Source organism: Girardinichthys multiradiatus, chromosome 8, assembly GCF_021462225.1.
Source record: "Girardinichthys multiradiatus isolate DD_20200921_A chromosome 8, DD_fGirMul_XY1, whole genome shotgun sequence".
In the NCBI taxonomy this organism is placed as follows: domain Eukaryota; kingdom Metazoa; phylum Chordata; class Actinopteri; order Cyprinodontiformes; family Goodeidae; genus Girardinichthys; species Girardinichthys multiradiatus.
In genome coordinates, this window is record NC_061801.1 from 42,201,081 (window position 1) to 42,216,073 (window position 14,993).

The window sequence follows — 14,993 nt, forward strand, 5'->3', positions numbered from 1 at the left end:
CACGTCCAGAACTTCGATGAAGGTGTCCTGCTTGGAGGTCTGCAGCTTCTTGATAATGACCATGTCATGACCACGTCCAGAACTTCGATGAAGGTGTCCTGCTTGGAGGTCTGCAGCTTCTTGATAATGACCACGTCATGACCACGTCCAGAACTTCGATGAAGGTGTCCTGCTTGGAGGTCTGCAGCTTCTTGATAATGACCATGTCATGACCACGTTCAGAACTTCGATGAAGGTGTCCTGCTTGGAGGTCTGCAGCTTCTTGATAATGACCACGTCATGACCACGTCCAGAACTTCGATGAAGGTGTCCTGCTTGGAGGTCTGCAGCTTCTTGATAATGACCATGTCATGACCACGTCCAGAACTTCGATGAAGGTGTCCTGCTTGGAGGTCTGCAGCTTCTTGATAATGACCACGTCATGACCACGTCCAGAACTTCGATGAAGGTGTCCTGCTTGGAGGTCTGCAGCTTCTTGATAATGACCATGTCATGACCACGTTCAGAACTTCGATGAAGGTGTCCTGCTTGGAGGTCTGCAGCTTCTTGATAATGACCATGTCATGACCACGTTCAGAACTTCGATGAAGGTGTCCTGCTTGGAGGTCTGCAGCTTCTTGATAATGACCATGTCATGACCACGTCCAGAACTTCGATGAAGGTGTTCTGCTTGGAGGTCTGCAGCTTCTTGATAATGACCACGTCATGACCACGTCCAGAACTTCGATGAAGGTGTTCTGCTTGGAGGTCTGCAGCTTCTTGATAATGACCATGTCATGACCACGTCCAGAACTTCGATGAAGGTGTCCTGCTTGGAGGTCTGCAGCTTCTTGATAATGACCATGTCATGACCACGTCCAGAACTTCGATGAAGGTGTTCTGCTTGGAGGTCTGCAGCTTCTTGATAATGACCACGTCATGACCACGTCCAGAACTTCGATGAAGGTGTCCTGCTTGGAGGTCTGCAGCTTCTTGATAATGACCATGTCATGACCACGTCCAGAACTTCGATGAAGGTGTCCTGCTTGGAGGTCTGCAGCTTCTTGATAATGACCATGTCATGACCACGTCCAGAACTTCGATGAAGGTGTTCTGCTTGGAGGTCTGCAGCTTCTTGATAATGACCATGTCATGACCACGTTCAGAACTTCGATGAAGGTGTCCTGCTTGGAGGTCTGCAGCTTCTTGATAATGACCATGTCATGACCACGTCCAGAACTTCGATGAAGGTGTTCTGCTTGGAAGTCTGCAGCTTCTTGATAATGACCATGTCATGACCACGTCCAGAACTTCGATGAAGGTGTCCTGCTTGGAGGTCTGCAGCTTCTTGATAATGACCATGTCATGACCACGTCCAGAACTTCGATGAAGGTGTTCTGCTTGGAGGTCTGCAGCTTCTTGATAATGACCACGTCATCTGACTAACTGCAAGATGTTTCAGTAAACAGGGAAAAACAAACTTGTGTCAGTGTCCAAATCTACGCTCTACAAACAGAAATATTGGGTCCCACCACCAGATCAATGGGTTCTGATGGTCCAGTCACTTCCATGGCTGCAGGTGTGGAGAACCTTGACTGGCCTGCTCAGAGTCCTGACCTCAACCTTCCTCAACACCTTTGGGATGAATTAGAGCGGAGGCTGCAGTTCTGGTTCTGATAACTATGAAGACACTCCTAAACCTTGGAAGATGTTTACAGAATAGTTCAAGTTTCTGTTGGTGGTAACAATGTGTCCATCAACAAACTGGACCTTAAAGGTTAAGGATGTCATCAAAGTCCATGTACATGTAGAAGTAAACAACTAGTTTTGGTGATACTGTGTGAGGAACTTTATTACACAGTCCAGCCCAGAAGCATAGGAAAAACAACTGGTCTGAGCTTCAGCAGTGAACTGGTTGAACTGGATGGAAGACCATCAAGCTAGCTGACTCTGAGAAGGTAAGGCTGATTAGAAAGTTAATTGCAGGTTTTACAGTGAAGGATGTGCGACCGTGGAGAGTTGTTTTATGATGTAATATTCTACCTGAAGATCTTTCTCTGAGACGGCACCCCTACAGACTTACCTCCAGGTGGCGCTACAGAGACAGTTTGTTCCCCCAGGGTGTTTCTCTGATGAGTTCCAGAACAACACCCTGCATACTTGGATGGATCTCACATGATCTTCTTTAGGCAGCTCAGATTCACTCCATGCTTCACACAGCAGGAGAAACTTTCTGGTCACTCTGTGCTTTCTCTGACACTAAAAGGACTTTGACCTGCAGGACCAGTATGACAAACCTTGATGCCAGTAAGCAGCTCATGGCCGGTTTGTGCAGACATGAAGCTCAGCTGGGATACTTTCCAGTGATACTTCAGTTTCAACATGAACCATGTACCTTCAGTAAAATCTGCCCTGTCTCATTCCCTGTTTCCAGTTTCAGGTCTGCAGTCACTTCCTGTCTAGATCATTTGCTCTAACATCCAGCCTAATGTTTGTGTGGTTCTGTGTTTCAGTTCACACGGGTCTGGATCCCGGACCAGGATGAAGTATGGAAAGCTGCAGAAATCACCAGAAACTACAAGGAGGGAGATCTGGTCCTCCACCTGCAGCTGGAGGATGGAACGGTCAGTGGTTCTGGACCTTCATTCTGATCCTGACGGATCTGAGCCTGTTTTAATCAGAGCTTCCAGACAGAAAGGAGGTTCTGACTGAGTTTAACCATATTACTGATTATGGCTGAGGATCAGCTCATGGTCACAGTAAACAAAACCGTGTCGTCATATTTAATGTAAGAAGCCAGTTGAGATGCTGGCCTCTGGATCCTCCAGATGTTTCCAGATGAAAACATCACACCTACCTACCGTAAGACCTGGAGCTCTGTGGGTCCTAATCCGTCCTCTAATGAAATGCTTAGGATCCCAGAGCTGATCGGGCTTTCTGATTGGCTGCTCTGCATCTGAAACAGTTTTCCTTTTATGGAGATTTGGGCTCAGACTGCGAAGGCATTCATATCTGAGCTTTCAAATCCAGTCTGACCTTGTTAGGTCACGTGTCTGTTGGTTTTATGATTTATGAACTCAGGTTTGTTTAATCTTTAGTTTCAGAACATTTAAACCCGCTTCAGATCTGTTTTCTGGCATCATTTCATTTTAGAAATCAACTTTGGTAAATACCAATCATTCCTCACGGTCCCAAACTCTGCTGATGAGACAGCTGCTGACTTTAAACCATGGAAGAAGAATATTTGTATTGCTTTATGACTTGTTGATTTTCAGCTGTAGCAGACACGCTCCTATCGGACAGGAAAGAAATCTGATTTTCAGTCTTTAGTGTCAGTTTAGGTCAAACATGTTTTAATATTTAGTTCAGTTTCACGGTTAAAGTACAGAAATGAAAAAGTACCACACTCTGACAGCTAAATTAACTTTTTAGTTAATCCGTCTAAACCTGCAAAGTTGTGGGAAAATCTCGGTCCAGACTGTGTTTTGTGTTTTGGTCCAGCCCCTGGAGTACCAGGTGGGTCCAAAGTCCAACGCGCTGCCGTTCCTGAGGAATCCCGACATCCTGGTTGGAGAGAACGACCTGACGGCTCTCAGTTACCTTCATGAACCCGCCGTGCTACACAACCTGAGGGTCCGTTTCCTGGAGTCCAACAACATCTACACCTACTGTGGTCAGTCCACTCAGAGCTTCACACAGAACCAAACTCACAATGGTCCACTATGATCAGCCTGATAATTGAATGGTTTATAATTTTTTTATCTGAACCTGTTTGATTATTTATAACTTTCTTATTTTTACTTATTCATTTAAAACCAGCATGTTTAAAGCTGTGTTTTTATGACTGGTTTAATGCAAGGTCTCCTGGGTCATTTAACGATGTCTCTCATCACCTGTTGCTGAAGCTCCGCCCCCACACTCATAGGTTTTGCTGCAACAAATGGCTTCATATAATTATTTCCGTCACACCACCTATAAATCCATCAGTGATGGCTTACATGTTCTTCACGCTGCTTCCTCCAGCAGATGTTTCCTGTTATCAGAACACTTAAAGGATGTCTGTGGTTTCCAGGTATCGTCCTGGTGGCCATCAACCCGTACGAGCAGCTGCAGATTTATGGGGAGGAGGTGATCACCGCCTACAACGGTCAGAACATGGGCGACATGGACCCTCACATCTTCGCCGTGGCCGAGGAGGCCTACAAGCAGATGATCAGGTATGCAGGAGGCTGACCGCTGTTGATTTCTGATTCTGAATCTGCCTGCAGCAAGGCAACCGCAGCTCAAGACAGCAGATGATGAAAATGGTGTAAAACATCTCAGAGGACAAATTACAACTAGAGAGTGGCTGGGATTTGTTGCTTTGACTAAATCAGAAGGTTCAGCTTTTAAATCCCAGATAGAAAACAGGTTTGATCTGAAGTCATGTGATCACCGTCGCTTCTTTCATTTTAGAGACGAGAAGAATCAGTCAATCATTGTGAGCGGAGAATCTGGAGCAGGAAAGACGGTTTCAGCGAAGTACGCCATGAGATACTTCGCCACGGTGGGCGGCTCATCCAGCGATGCCAACGTGGAGGAGAAAGTCCTGGCCTCCAACCCCATCATGGAGGTCCGTCTGTGGACAGAAACAGAAATGATGAGGCGTAACATCAACCTTTGGAGTTGTTTCTATGCAGATGACACTGTCTTTAAGGGGCGGCTGTGGCTCAGGTGGTAGGGGGTTGCCGGTTTGGACCCTGGACTGGGTGTGTGACTGGGTGTGTGACTCGGTGTGTAACTGGGTGTGGGACTGGGTGGATGACTGGGTGTGTGACTGGGTGGATGACTGGGTGGATGACTGGGTGTGTGACTGGGTGTGTGACTCGGTGTGTAACTGGGTGTGTGACTCGGTGTGTAACTGGGTGTGGGACTGGGTGGATGACTGGGTGTGTGACTGGGTGGATGACTGGGTGGATGACTGGGTGTGTGACTGGGTGTGTGACTCGGTGTGTAACTGGGTGTGTGACTCGGTGTGTAACTGGGTGTGGGACTGGGTGGATGACTGGGTGGATGACTGGGTGTGTGACTGGGTGTGTGACTGGGTGTGTGACTCGGTGTGTAACTGGGTGTGGGACTGGGTGGATGACTGGGTGTGTGACTGGGTGTGTAACTGGGTGTGGGACTGGGTGGATGACTGGGTGTGTGACTGGGTGTGTGACTGGGTGTGTAACTGGGTGTGTGACTGGGTGGATGACTGGGTGGATGACTGGGTGGATGACTGGGTGTGTAACTGGGTGTGGGACTGGGTGGATGACTGGGTGTGTGACTGGGTGTGTAACTGGGTGTGGGACTGGGTGGATGACTGGGTGTGTGACTGGGTGGATGACTGGGTGGATGACTGGGTGTGTGACTGGGTGTGTGACTCGGTGTGTAACTGGGTGTGGGACTGGGTGGATGACTGGGTGTGTGACTGGGTGGATGACTGGGTGGATGACTGGGTGTGTGACTGGGTGTGTGACTGGGTGTGTGACTCGGTGTGTAACTGGGTGTGGGACTGGGTGGATGACTGGGTGGATGACTGGGTGTGTGACTGGGTGTGTGACTGGGTGTGTGACTCGGTGTGTAACTGGGTGTGGGACTCGGTGTGTAACTGGGTGTGGGACTGGGTGGATGACTGGGTGTGTGACTGGGTGTGTGACTGGGTGGATGACTGGGTGGATGACTGGGTGTGTGACTGGGTGTGTGACTCGGTGTGTAACTGGGTGTGTGACTGGGTGGATGACTGGGTGGATGACTGGGTGTGTTACTGGGTGTGTGACTGGGTGTGTTACTGGGTGTGTGACTCGGTGTGTAACTGGGTGTGGGACTGGGTGGATGACTGGGTGTGTGACTGGGTGGATGACTGGGTGGATGACTGGGTGTGTGACTGGGTGTGTGACTCGGTGTGTAACTGGGTGTGTGACTCGGTGTGTAACTGGGTGTGGGACTGGGTGGATGACTGGGTGGATGACTGGGTGTGTGACTGGGTGTGTGACTGGGTGTGTGACTCGGTGTGTAACTGGGTGTGGGACTGGGTGGATGACTGGGTGTGTGACTGGGTGTGTAACTGGGTGTGGGACTGGGTGGATGACTGGGTGTGTGACTGGGTGTGTGACTGGGTGTGTAACTGGGTGTGTGACTGGGTGGATGACTGGGTGGATGACTGGGTGGATGACTGGGTGTGTAACTGGGTGTGGGACTGGGTGGATGACTGGGTGTGTGACTGGGTGTGTAACTGGGTGTGGGACTGGGTGGATGACTGGGTGTGTGACTGGGTGGATGACTGGGTGGATGACTGGGTGTGTGACTGGGTGTGTGACTCGGTGTGTAACTGGGTGGATGACTGGGTGTGTGACTGGGTGTGTGACTGGGTGGATGACTGGGTGGATGACTGGGTGGATGACTGGGTGTGTGACTGGGTGTGTGACTGGGTGGATTACTGGGTGGATGACTGGGTGGATGAATGGGTGGGTGACTGGGTGGATGACTGGGTGGATAACTGGGTGGATGACTGGGTGGATGACTGGGTGGATGACTGGGTGTGTGACTGGGTGTGTGACTCGGTGTGTAACTGGGTGTGTGACTCGGTGTGTAACTGGGTGTGGGACTGGGTGGATGACTGGGTGGATGACTGGGTGTGTGACTGGGTGTGTGACTCGGTGTGTAACTGGGTGTGGGACTGGGTGGATGACTGGGTGTGTGACTGGGTGTGTGACTCGGTGTGTAACTGGGTGTGGGACTGGGTGGATGACTGGGTGGATGACTGGGTGTGTGACTGGGTGTGTGACTGGGTGTGTGACTCGGTGTGTATCTGGGTGTGGGACTGGGTGGATGACTGGGTGTGTGACTGGGTGTGTGACTGGGTGGGTATCTGGGTGTGGGACTGGGTGGATGACTGGGTGTGTGACTGGGTGTGTAACTGGGTGTGGGACTGGGTGGATGACTGGGTGTGTGACTGGGTGTGTGACTGGGTGTGTGACTCGGTGTGTAACTGGGTGTGGGACTGGGTGGATGACTGGGTGGATGACTGGGTGGATGACTGGGTGTGTGACTGGGTGTGTGACTGGGTGTGTGACTCGGTGTGTAACTGGGTGTGGGACTCGGTGTGTAACTGGGTGTGGGACTGGGTGGATGACTGGGTGTGTGACTGGGTGTGTGACTGGGTGGATGACTGGGTGGATGACTGGGTGTGTGACTGGGTGTGTGACTCGGTGTGTAACTGGGTGTGTGACTGGGTGGATGACTGGGTGGATGACTGGGTGGATGACTGGGTGGATGACTGGGTGGATGACTGGGTGTGTGACTGGGTGTGTGACTGGGTGTGTGACTGGGTGTGTGACTGGGTGTGTGACTCGGTGTGTAACTGGGTGTGGGACTGGGTGGATGACTGGGTGTGGGACTGGGTGGATGACTGGGTGTGTGACTGGGTGGATGACTGGGTGGATGACTGGGTGGATGACTGGGTGTGTGACTGGGTGTGTGACTCGGTGTGTAACTGGGTGTGTGACTCGGTGTGTAACTGGGTGTGGGACTGGGTGGATGACTGGGTGGATGACTGGGTGTGTGACTGGGTGTGTGACTGGGTGTGTGACTCGGTGTGTAACTGGGTGTGGGACTGGGTGGATGACTGGGTGTGTGACTGGGTGTGGGACTGGGTGGATGACTGGGTGTGTGACTGGGTGTGTGACTGGGTGTGTAACTGGGTGTGTGACTGGGTGGATGACTGGGTGGATGACTGGGTGGATGACTGGGTGTGTAACTGGGTGTGGGACTGGGTGGATGACTGGGTGTGTGACTGGGTGTGTAACTGGGTGTGGGACTGGGTGGATGACCGGGTGTGTGACTGGGTGGATGACTGGGTGGATGACTGGGTGTGTGACTGGGTGTGTGACTCGGTGTGTAACTGGGTGTGGGACTGGGTGGATGACTGGGTGTGTGACTGGGTGGATGACTGGGTGGATGACTGGGTGTGTGACTGGGTGTGTGACTGGGTGTGTGACTCGGTGTGTAACTGGGTGTGGGACTGGGTGGATGACTGGGTGGATGACTGGGTGGATGACTGGGTGTGTGACTGGGTGTGTGACTGGGTGTGTGACTCGGTGTGTAACTGGGTGTGGGACTCGGTGTGTAACTGGGTGTGGGACTGGGTGGATGACTGGGTGTGTGACTGGGTGGATGACTGGGTGGATGACTGGGTGGATGACTGGGTGTGTGACTGGGTGTGTGACTCGGTGTGTAACTGGGTGTGTGACTCGGTGTGTAACTGGGTGTGGGACTGGGTGGATGACTGGGTGGATGACTGGGTGTGTTACTGGGTGTGTGACTGGGTGTGTTACTGGGTGTGTGACTCGGTGTGTAACTGGGTGTGGGACTGGGTGGATGACTGGGTGTGTGACTGGGTGGATGACTGGGTGGATGACTGGGTGTGTGACTGGGTTTGTGACTGGGTGGATGACTGGGTGGATGACTGGGTGTGTGACTGGGTGGATGACTGGGTGGATGACTGGGTGGATTACTGGGTGTGTGACTGGGTGGATGACTGGGTGGATGACTGGGTGTGTGACTGGGTGTGTGACTGGGTGGATGACTGGGTGGCTTACTGGGTGTGTGACTGGGTGGATGACTGGGTGGATGACTGGGTGGATGACTGGGTGGATGACTGGGTGTGTGACTGGGTGGATGACTGGGTGGATGACTGGGTGGGTGACTGGGTGGATGACTGGGTGGATAACTGGGTGGATGACTGGGTGTTTGACTGGGTGGATGACTGGGTGGATAACTGGGTGGATGACTGGGTGGATAACTGGGTGGATTACTGGGTGGATGACTGGGTGGATAACTGGGTGGATGACTGGGTGGATAACTGGGTGGATGACTGGGTGGATGACTGGGTGGATGACTGGGTGTGTGACTGGGTGTGTGACTGGGTGGATGACTGGGTGGATGACTGGGTGGGTGACTGGGTGGATGACTGGGTGGATAACTGGGTGGATGACTGGGTGTGTGACTGGGTGGATGACTGGGTGTGTGACTGGGTGTGTGACTGGGTGGATGACTGGGTGGATGACTGGGTGTGTGACTGGGTGGATGACTGGGTGGATGACTGGGTGGATGACTGGGTGTGTGACTGGGTGTGTGACTGGGTGGATTACTGGGTGGATGACTGGGTGGGTGACTGGGTGGATGACTGGGTGGATAACTGGGTGGATGACTGGGTGTGTGACTGGGTGGATGGCTGGGTGTGTGACTGGGTGTGTGACTGGGTGGATGACTGGGTGGATGACTGGGTGGATAACTGGGTGGATGACTGGGTGGATAACTGGGTGGATGACTGGGTGGATGACTGGGTGGATAACTGGGTGGATGACTGGGTGGATGACTGGGTGTGTGACTGGGTGTGTGACTGGGTGGATGACTGGGTGGATGACTGGGTGGATGACTGGGTGGATGACTGGGTGGATGACTGGGTGTGTGACTGGGTGTGTGACTGGGTGGATGACTGGGTGGATGACTGGGTGGATGACTGGGTGTGTGACTGGGTGGATTACTGGGTGTGTGACTGGGTGGATGACTGGGTGGATGACTGGGTGGATGACTGGGTGTGTGACTGGGTGTGTGACTGGGTGGATGACTGGGTGGCTTACTGGGTGTGTGACTGGGTGGATGACTGGGTGGATGACTGGGTGGATGACTGGGTGTGTGACTGGGTGTGTGACTGGGTGGATGACTGGGTGGATGAATGGGTGGGTGACTGGGTGGATGACTGGGTGGATAACTGGGTGGATGACTGGGTGTGTGACTGGGTGGATGACTGGGTGTGTGACTGGGTGGATGACTGGGTGTGTGACTGGGTGTGTGACTCGGTGTGTAACTGGGTGGATGACTGGGTGTGTGACTGGGTGTGTGACTGGGTGGATGACTGGGTGGATGACTGGGTGGATAACTGGGTGGATGACTGGGTGGATGACTGGGTGGATGACTGGGTGTGTGACTGGGTGTGTGACTGGGTGGATGACTGGGTGGATGACTGGGTGGGTGACTGGGTGGATGACTGGGTGGATGACTGGGTGGATGACTGGGTGTGTGACTGGGTGTGTGACTGGGTGGATGACTGGGTGGATAACTGGGTGTGTGACTGGGTGTGTGACTGGGTGGATGACTGGGTGGATGACTGGGTGGATGACTGGGTGGGTGACTGGGTGGATGACTGGGTGGATGACTGGGTGTGTGACTGGGTGTGTGACTGGGTGGATGACTGGGTGGATGACTGGGTGTGTGACTGGGTGTGTGACTGGGTGGATGACTGGGTGGATAACTGGGTGTGTGACTGGGTGTGTGACTGGGTGTGTGACTGGGTGGATGACTGGGTGTGTGACTGGGTGTGTGACTGGGTGGATGACTGGGTGGATGACTGGGTGGATGACTGGGTGGGTGACTGGGTGGATGACTGGGTGGATGACTGGGTGTGTGACTGGGTGTGTGACTGGGTGGATGACTGGGTGGATAACTGGGTGGATGACTGGGTGTGTGACTGGGTGGATGGCTGGGTGTGTGACTGGGTGTGTGACTGGGTGGATGACTGGGTGGATGACTGGGTGTGTGACTGGGTGGATGACTGGGTGGATGACTGGGTGGATGACTGGGTGTGTGACTGGGTGTGTGACTGGGTGGATTACTGGGTGGATGACTGGGTGGGTGACTGGGTGGATGACTGGGTGGATGACTGGGTGTGTGACTGGGTGTGTGACTGGGTGGATGACTGGGTGGATGACTGGGTGTGTGACTGGGTGTGTGACTGGGTGGATGACTGGGTGGATAACTGGGTGTGTGACTGGGTGTGTGACTGGGTGTGTGACTGGGTGGATGACTGGGTGTGTGACTGGGTGTGTGACTGGGTGGATGACTGGGTGGATGACTGGGTGGATGACTGGGTGGGTGACTGGGTGGATGACTGGGTGGATGACTGGGTGTGTGACTGGGTGTGTGACTGGGTGGATGACTGGGTGGATGACTGGGTGGATGACTGGGTGGATAACTGGGTGGATGACTGGGTGGATGACTGGGTGTGTGACTGGGTGTGTGACTGGGTGGATGACTGGGTGGATGACTGGGTGGATGACTGGGTGGATGACTGGGTGGATGACTGGGTGTGTGACTGGGTGTGTGACTGGGTGGATGACTGGGTGGATGACTGGGTGGATGACTGGGTGTGTGACTGGGTGGATTACTGGGTGTGTGACTGGGTGGATGACTGGGTGGATGACTGGGTGGATGACTGGGTGTGTGACTGGGTGTGTGACTGGGTGGATGACTGGGTGGCTTACTGGGTGTGTGACTGGGTGGATGACTGGGTGGATGACTGGGTGGATGACTGGGTGGATGACTGGGTGGATGACTGGGTGTGTGACTGGGTGTGTGACTGGGTGTGTGACTGGGTGGATGACTGGGTGGCTTACTGGGTGTGTGACTGGGTGGATGACTGGGTGGATGACTGGGTGGATAACTGGGTGGATGACTGGGTGGATGACTGGGTGTGTGACTGGGTGTGTGACTGGGTGGATGACTGGGTGGATGAATGGGTGGGTGACTGGGTGGATGACTGGGTGGATAACTGGGTGGATGACTGGGTGTGTGACTGGGTGTGTGACTGGGTGGATGACTGGGTGGATGACTGGGTGTGTGACTGGGTGTGTGACTCGGTGTGTAACTGGGTGGATGACTGGGTGTGTGACTGGGTGTGTGACTGGGTGGATGACTGGGTGGATGACTGGGTGGATGACTGGGTGTGTGACTGGGTGTGTGACTGGGTGGATTACTGGGTGGATGACTGGGTGGATGAATGGGTGGGTGACTGGGTGGATGACTGGGTGGATAACTGGGTGGATGACTGGGTGTGTGACTGGGTGTGTGACTCGGTGTGTAACTGGGTGTGTGACTCGGTGTGTAACTGGGTGTGGGACTGGGTGGATGACTGGGTGGATGACTGGGTGTGTGACTGGGTGTGTGACTCGGTGTGTAACTGGGTGTGGGACTGGGTGGATGACTGGGTGTGTGACTGGGTGTGTGACTCGGTGTGTAACTGGGTGTGGGACTGGGTGGATGACTGGGTGGATGACTGGGTGTGTGACTGGGTGTGTGACTGGGTGTGTGACTCGGTGTGTATCTGGGTGTGGGACTGGGTGGATGACTGGGTGTGTGACTGGGTGTGTGACTGGGTGGGTATCTGGGTGTGGGACTGGGTGGATGACTGGGTGTGTGACTGGGTGTGTAACTGGGTGTGGGACTGGGTGGATGACTGGGTGTGTGACTGGGTGTGTGACTGGGTGTGTGACTCGGTGTGTAACTGGGTGTGGGACTGGGTGGATGACTGGGTGGATGACTGGGTGGATGACTGGGTGTGTGACTGGGTGTGTGACTGGGTGTGTGACTCGGTGTGTAACTGGGTGTGGGACTCGGTGTGTAACTGGGTGTGGGACTGGGTGGATGACTGGGTGTGTGACTGGGTGGATGACTGGGTGTGTGACTGGGTGTGTGACTCGGTGTGTAACTGGGTGTGTGACTGGGTGGATGACTGGGTGGATGACTGGGTGGATGACTGGGTGGATGACTGGGTGGATGACTGGGTGTGTGACTGGGTGTGTGACTGGGTGTGTGACTGGGTGTGTGACTGGGTGTGTGACTCGGTGTGTAACTGGGTGTGGGACTGGGTGGATGACTGGGTGTGGGACTGGGTGGATGACTGGGTGTGTGACTGGGTGGATGACTGGGTGGATGACTGGGTGGATGACTGGGTGTGTGACTGGGTGTGTGACTCGGTGTGTAACTGGGTGTGTGACTCGGTGTGTAACTGGGTGTGGGACTGGGTGGATGACTGGGTGGATGACTGGGTGTGTGACTGGGTGTGTGACTGGGTGTGTGACTCGGTGTGTAACTGGGTGTGGGACTGGGTGGATGACTGGGTGTGTGACTGGGTGTGGGACTGGGTGGATGACTGGGTGTGTGACTGGGTGTGTGACTGGGTGTGTAACTGGGTGTGTGACTGGGTGGATGACTGGGTGGATGACTGGGTGGATGACTGGGTGTGTAACTGGGTGTGGGACTGGGTGGATGACTGGGTGTGTGACTGGGTGTGTAACTGGGTGTGGGACTGGGTGGATGACCGGGTGTGTGACTGGGTGGATGACTGGGTGGATGACTGGGTGTGTGACTGGGTGTGTGACTCGGTGTGTAACTGGGTGTGGGACTGGGTGGATGACTGGGTGTGTGACTGGGTGGATGACTGGGTGGATGACTGGGTGTGTGACTGGGTGTGTGACTGGGTGTGTGACTCGGTGTGTAACTGGGTGTGGGACTGGGTGGATGACTGGGTGGATGACTGGGTGGATGACTGGGTGTGTGACTGGGTGTGTGACTGGGTGTGTGACTCGGTGTGTAACTGGGTGTGGGACTCGGTGTGTAACTGGGTGTGGGACTGGGTGGATGACTGGGTGTGTGACTGGGTGGATGACTGGGTGGATGACTGGGTGGATGACTGGGTGTGTGACTGGGTGTGTGACTCGGTGTGTAACTGGGTGTGTGACTCGGTGTGTAACTGGGTGTGGGACTGGGTGGATGACTGGGTGGATGACTGGGTGTGTTACTGGGTGTGTGACTGGGTGTGTTACTGGGTGTGTTACTCGGTGTGTAACTGGGTGTGGGACTGGGTGGATGACTGGGTGTGTGACTGGGTGGATGACTGGGTGGATGACTGGGTGTGTGACTGGGTGTGTGACTGGGTGGATGACTGGGTGGATGACTGGGTGTGTGACTGGGTGGATGACTGGGTGGATGACTGGGTGGATTACTGGGTGTGTGACTGGGTGGATGACTGGGTGGATGACTGGGCGTGTGACTGGGTGTGTGACTGGGTGGATGACTGGGTGGCTTACTGGGTGTGTGACTGGGTGGATGACTGGGTGGATGACTGGGTGGATGACTGGGTGGATGACTGGGTGTGTGACTGGGTGGATGACTGGGTGGATGACTGGGTGGGTGACTGGGTGGATGACTGGGTGGATAACTGGGTGGATGACTGGGTGTTTGACTGGGTGGATGACTGGGTGGATAACTGGGTGGATGACTGGGTGGATAACTGGGTGGATTACTGGGTGGATGACTGGGTGGATAACTGGGTGGATGACTGGGTGGATAACTGGGTGGATGACTGGGTGGATGACTGGGTGGATGACTGGGTGTGTGACTGGGTGTGTGACTGGGTGGATGACTGGGTGGATGACTGGGTGGGTGACTGGGTGGATGACTGGGTGGATAACTGGGTGGATGACTGGGTGTGTGACTGGGTGGATGACTGGGTGTGTGACTGGGTGTGTGACTGGGTGGATGACTGGGTGGATGACTGGGTGTGTGACTGGGTGGATGACTGGGTGGATGACTGGGTGGATGACTGGGTGTGTGACTGGGTGTGTGACTGGGTGGATTACTGGGTGGATGACTGGGTGGGTGACTGGGTGGATGACTGGGTGGATAACTGGGTGGATGACTGGGTGTGTGACTGGGTGGATGGCTGGGTGTGTGACTGGGTGTGTGACTGGGTGGATGACTGGGTGGATGACTGGGTGGATAACTGGGTGGATGACTGGGTGGATAACTGGGTGGATAACTGGGTGGATGACTGGGTGGATGACTGGGTGTGTGACTGGGTGTGTGACTGGGTGGATGACTGGGTGGATGACTGGGTGGATGACTGGGTGGATGACTGGGTGGATGACTGGGTGTGTGACTGGGTGTGTGACTGGGTGGATGACTGGGTGGATGACTGGGTGGATGACTGGGTGTGTGACTGGGTGGATTACTGGGTGTGTGACTGGGTGGATGACTGGGTGGATGACTGGGTGGATGACTGGGTGTGTGACTGGGTGTGTGACTGGGTGGATGACTGGGTGGCTTACTGGGTGTGTGACTGGGTGGATGACTGGGTGGATGACTGGGTGGAT

At 54.2% G+C, this 14,993-nt stretch overlaps 1 protein-coding gene across 2 annotated transcripts in view; it reads left to right on the top strand.

The window, feature by feature from the left end:
• myo5b (myosin VB) overlaps positions 1-14,993 on the top strand; it is a 59,850-nt gene that overhangs the window by 16,825 nt on the left and 28,032 nt on the right. For both annotated transcript variants that reach the window (XM_047371803.1, XM_047371804.1), the window contains exons 2-5: positions 2,493-2,603; positions 3,481-3,652; positions 4,052-4,196; positions 4,435-4,591. In XM_047371803.1, coding sequence (XP_047227759.1) covers positions 2,493-2,603; positions 3,481-3,652; positions 4,052-4,196; positions 4,435-4,591 — 585 coding nt within the window. The remainder of the gene's footprint in view (positions 1-2,492; positions 2,604-3,480; positions 3,653-4,051; positions 4,197-4,434; positions 4,592-14,993) is intronic.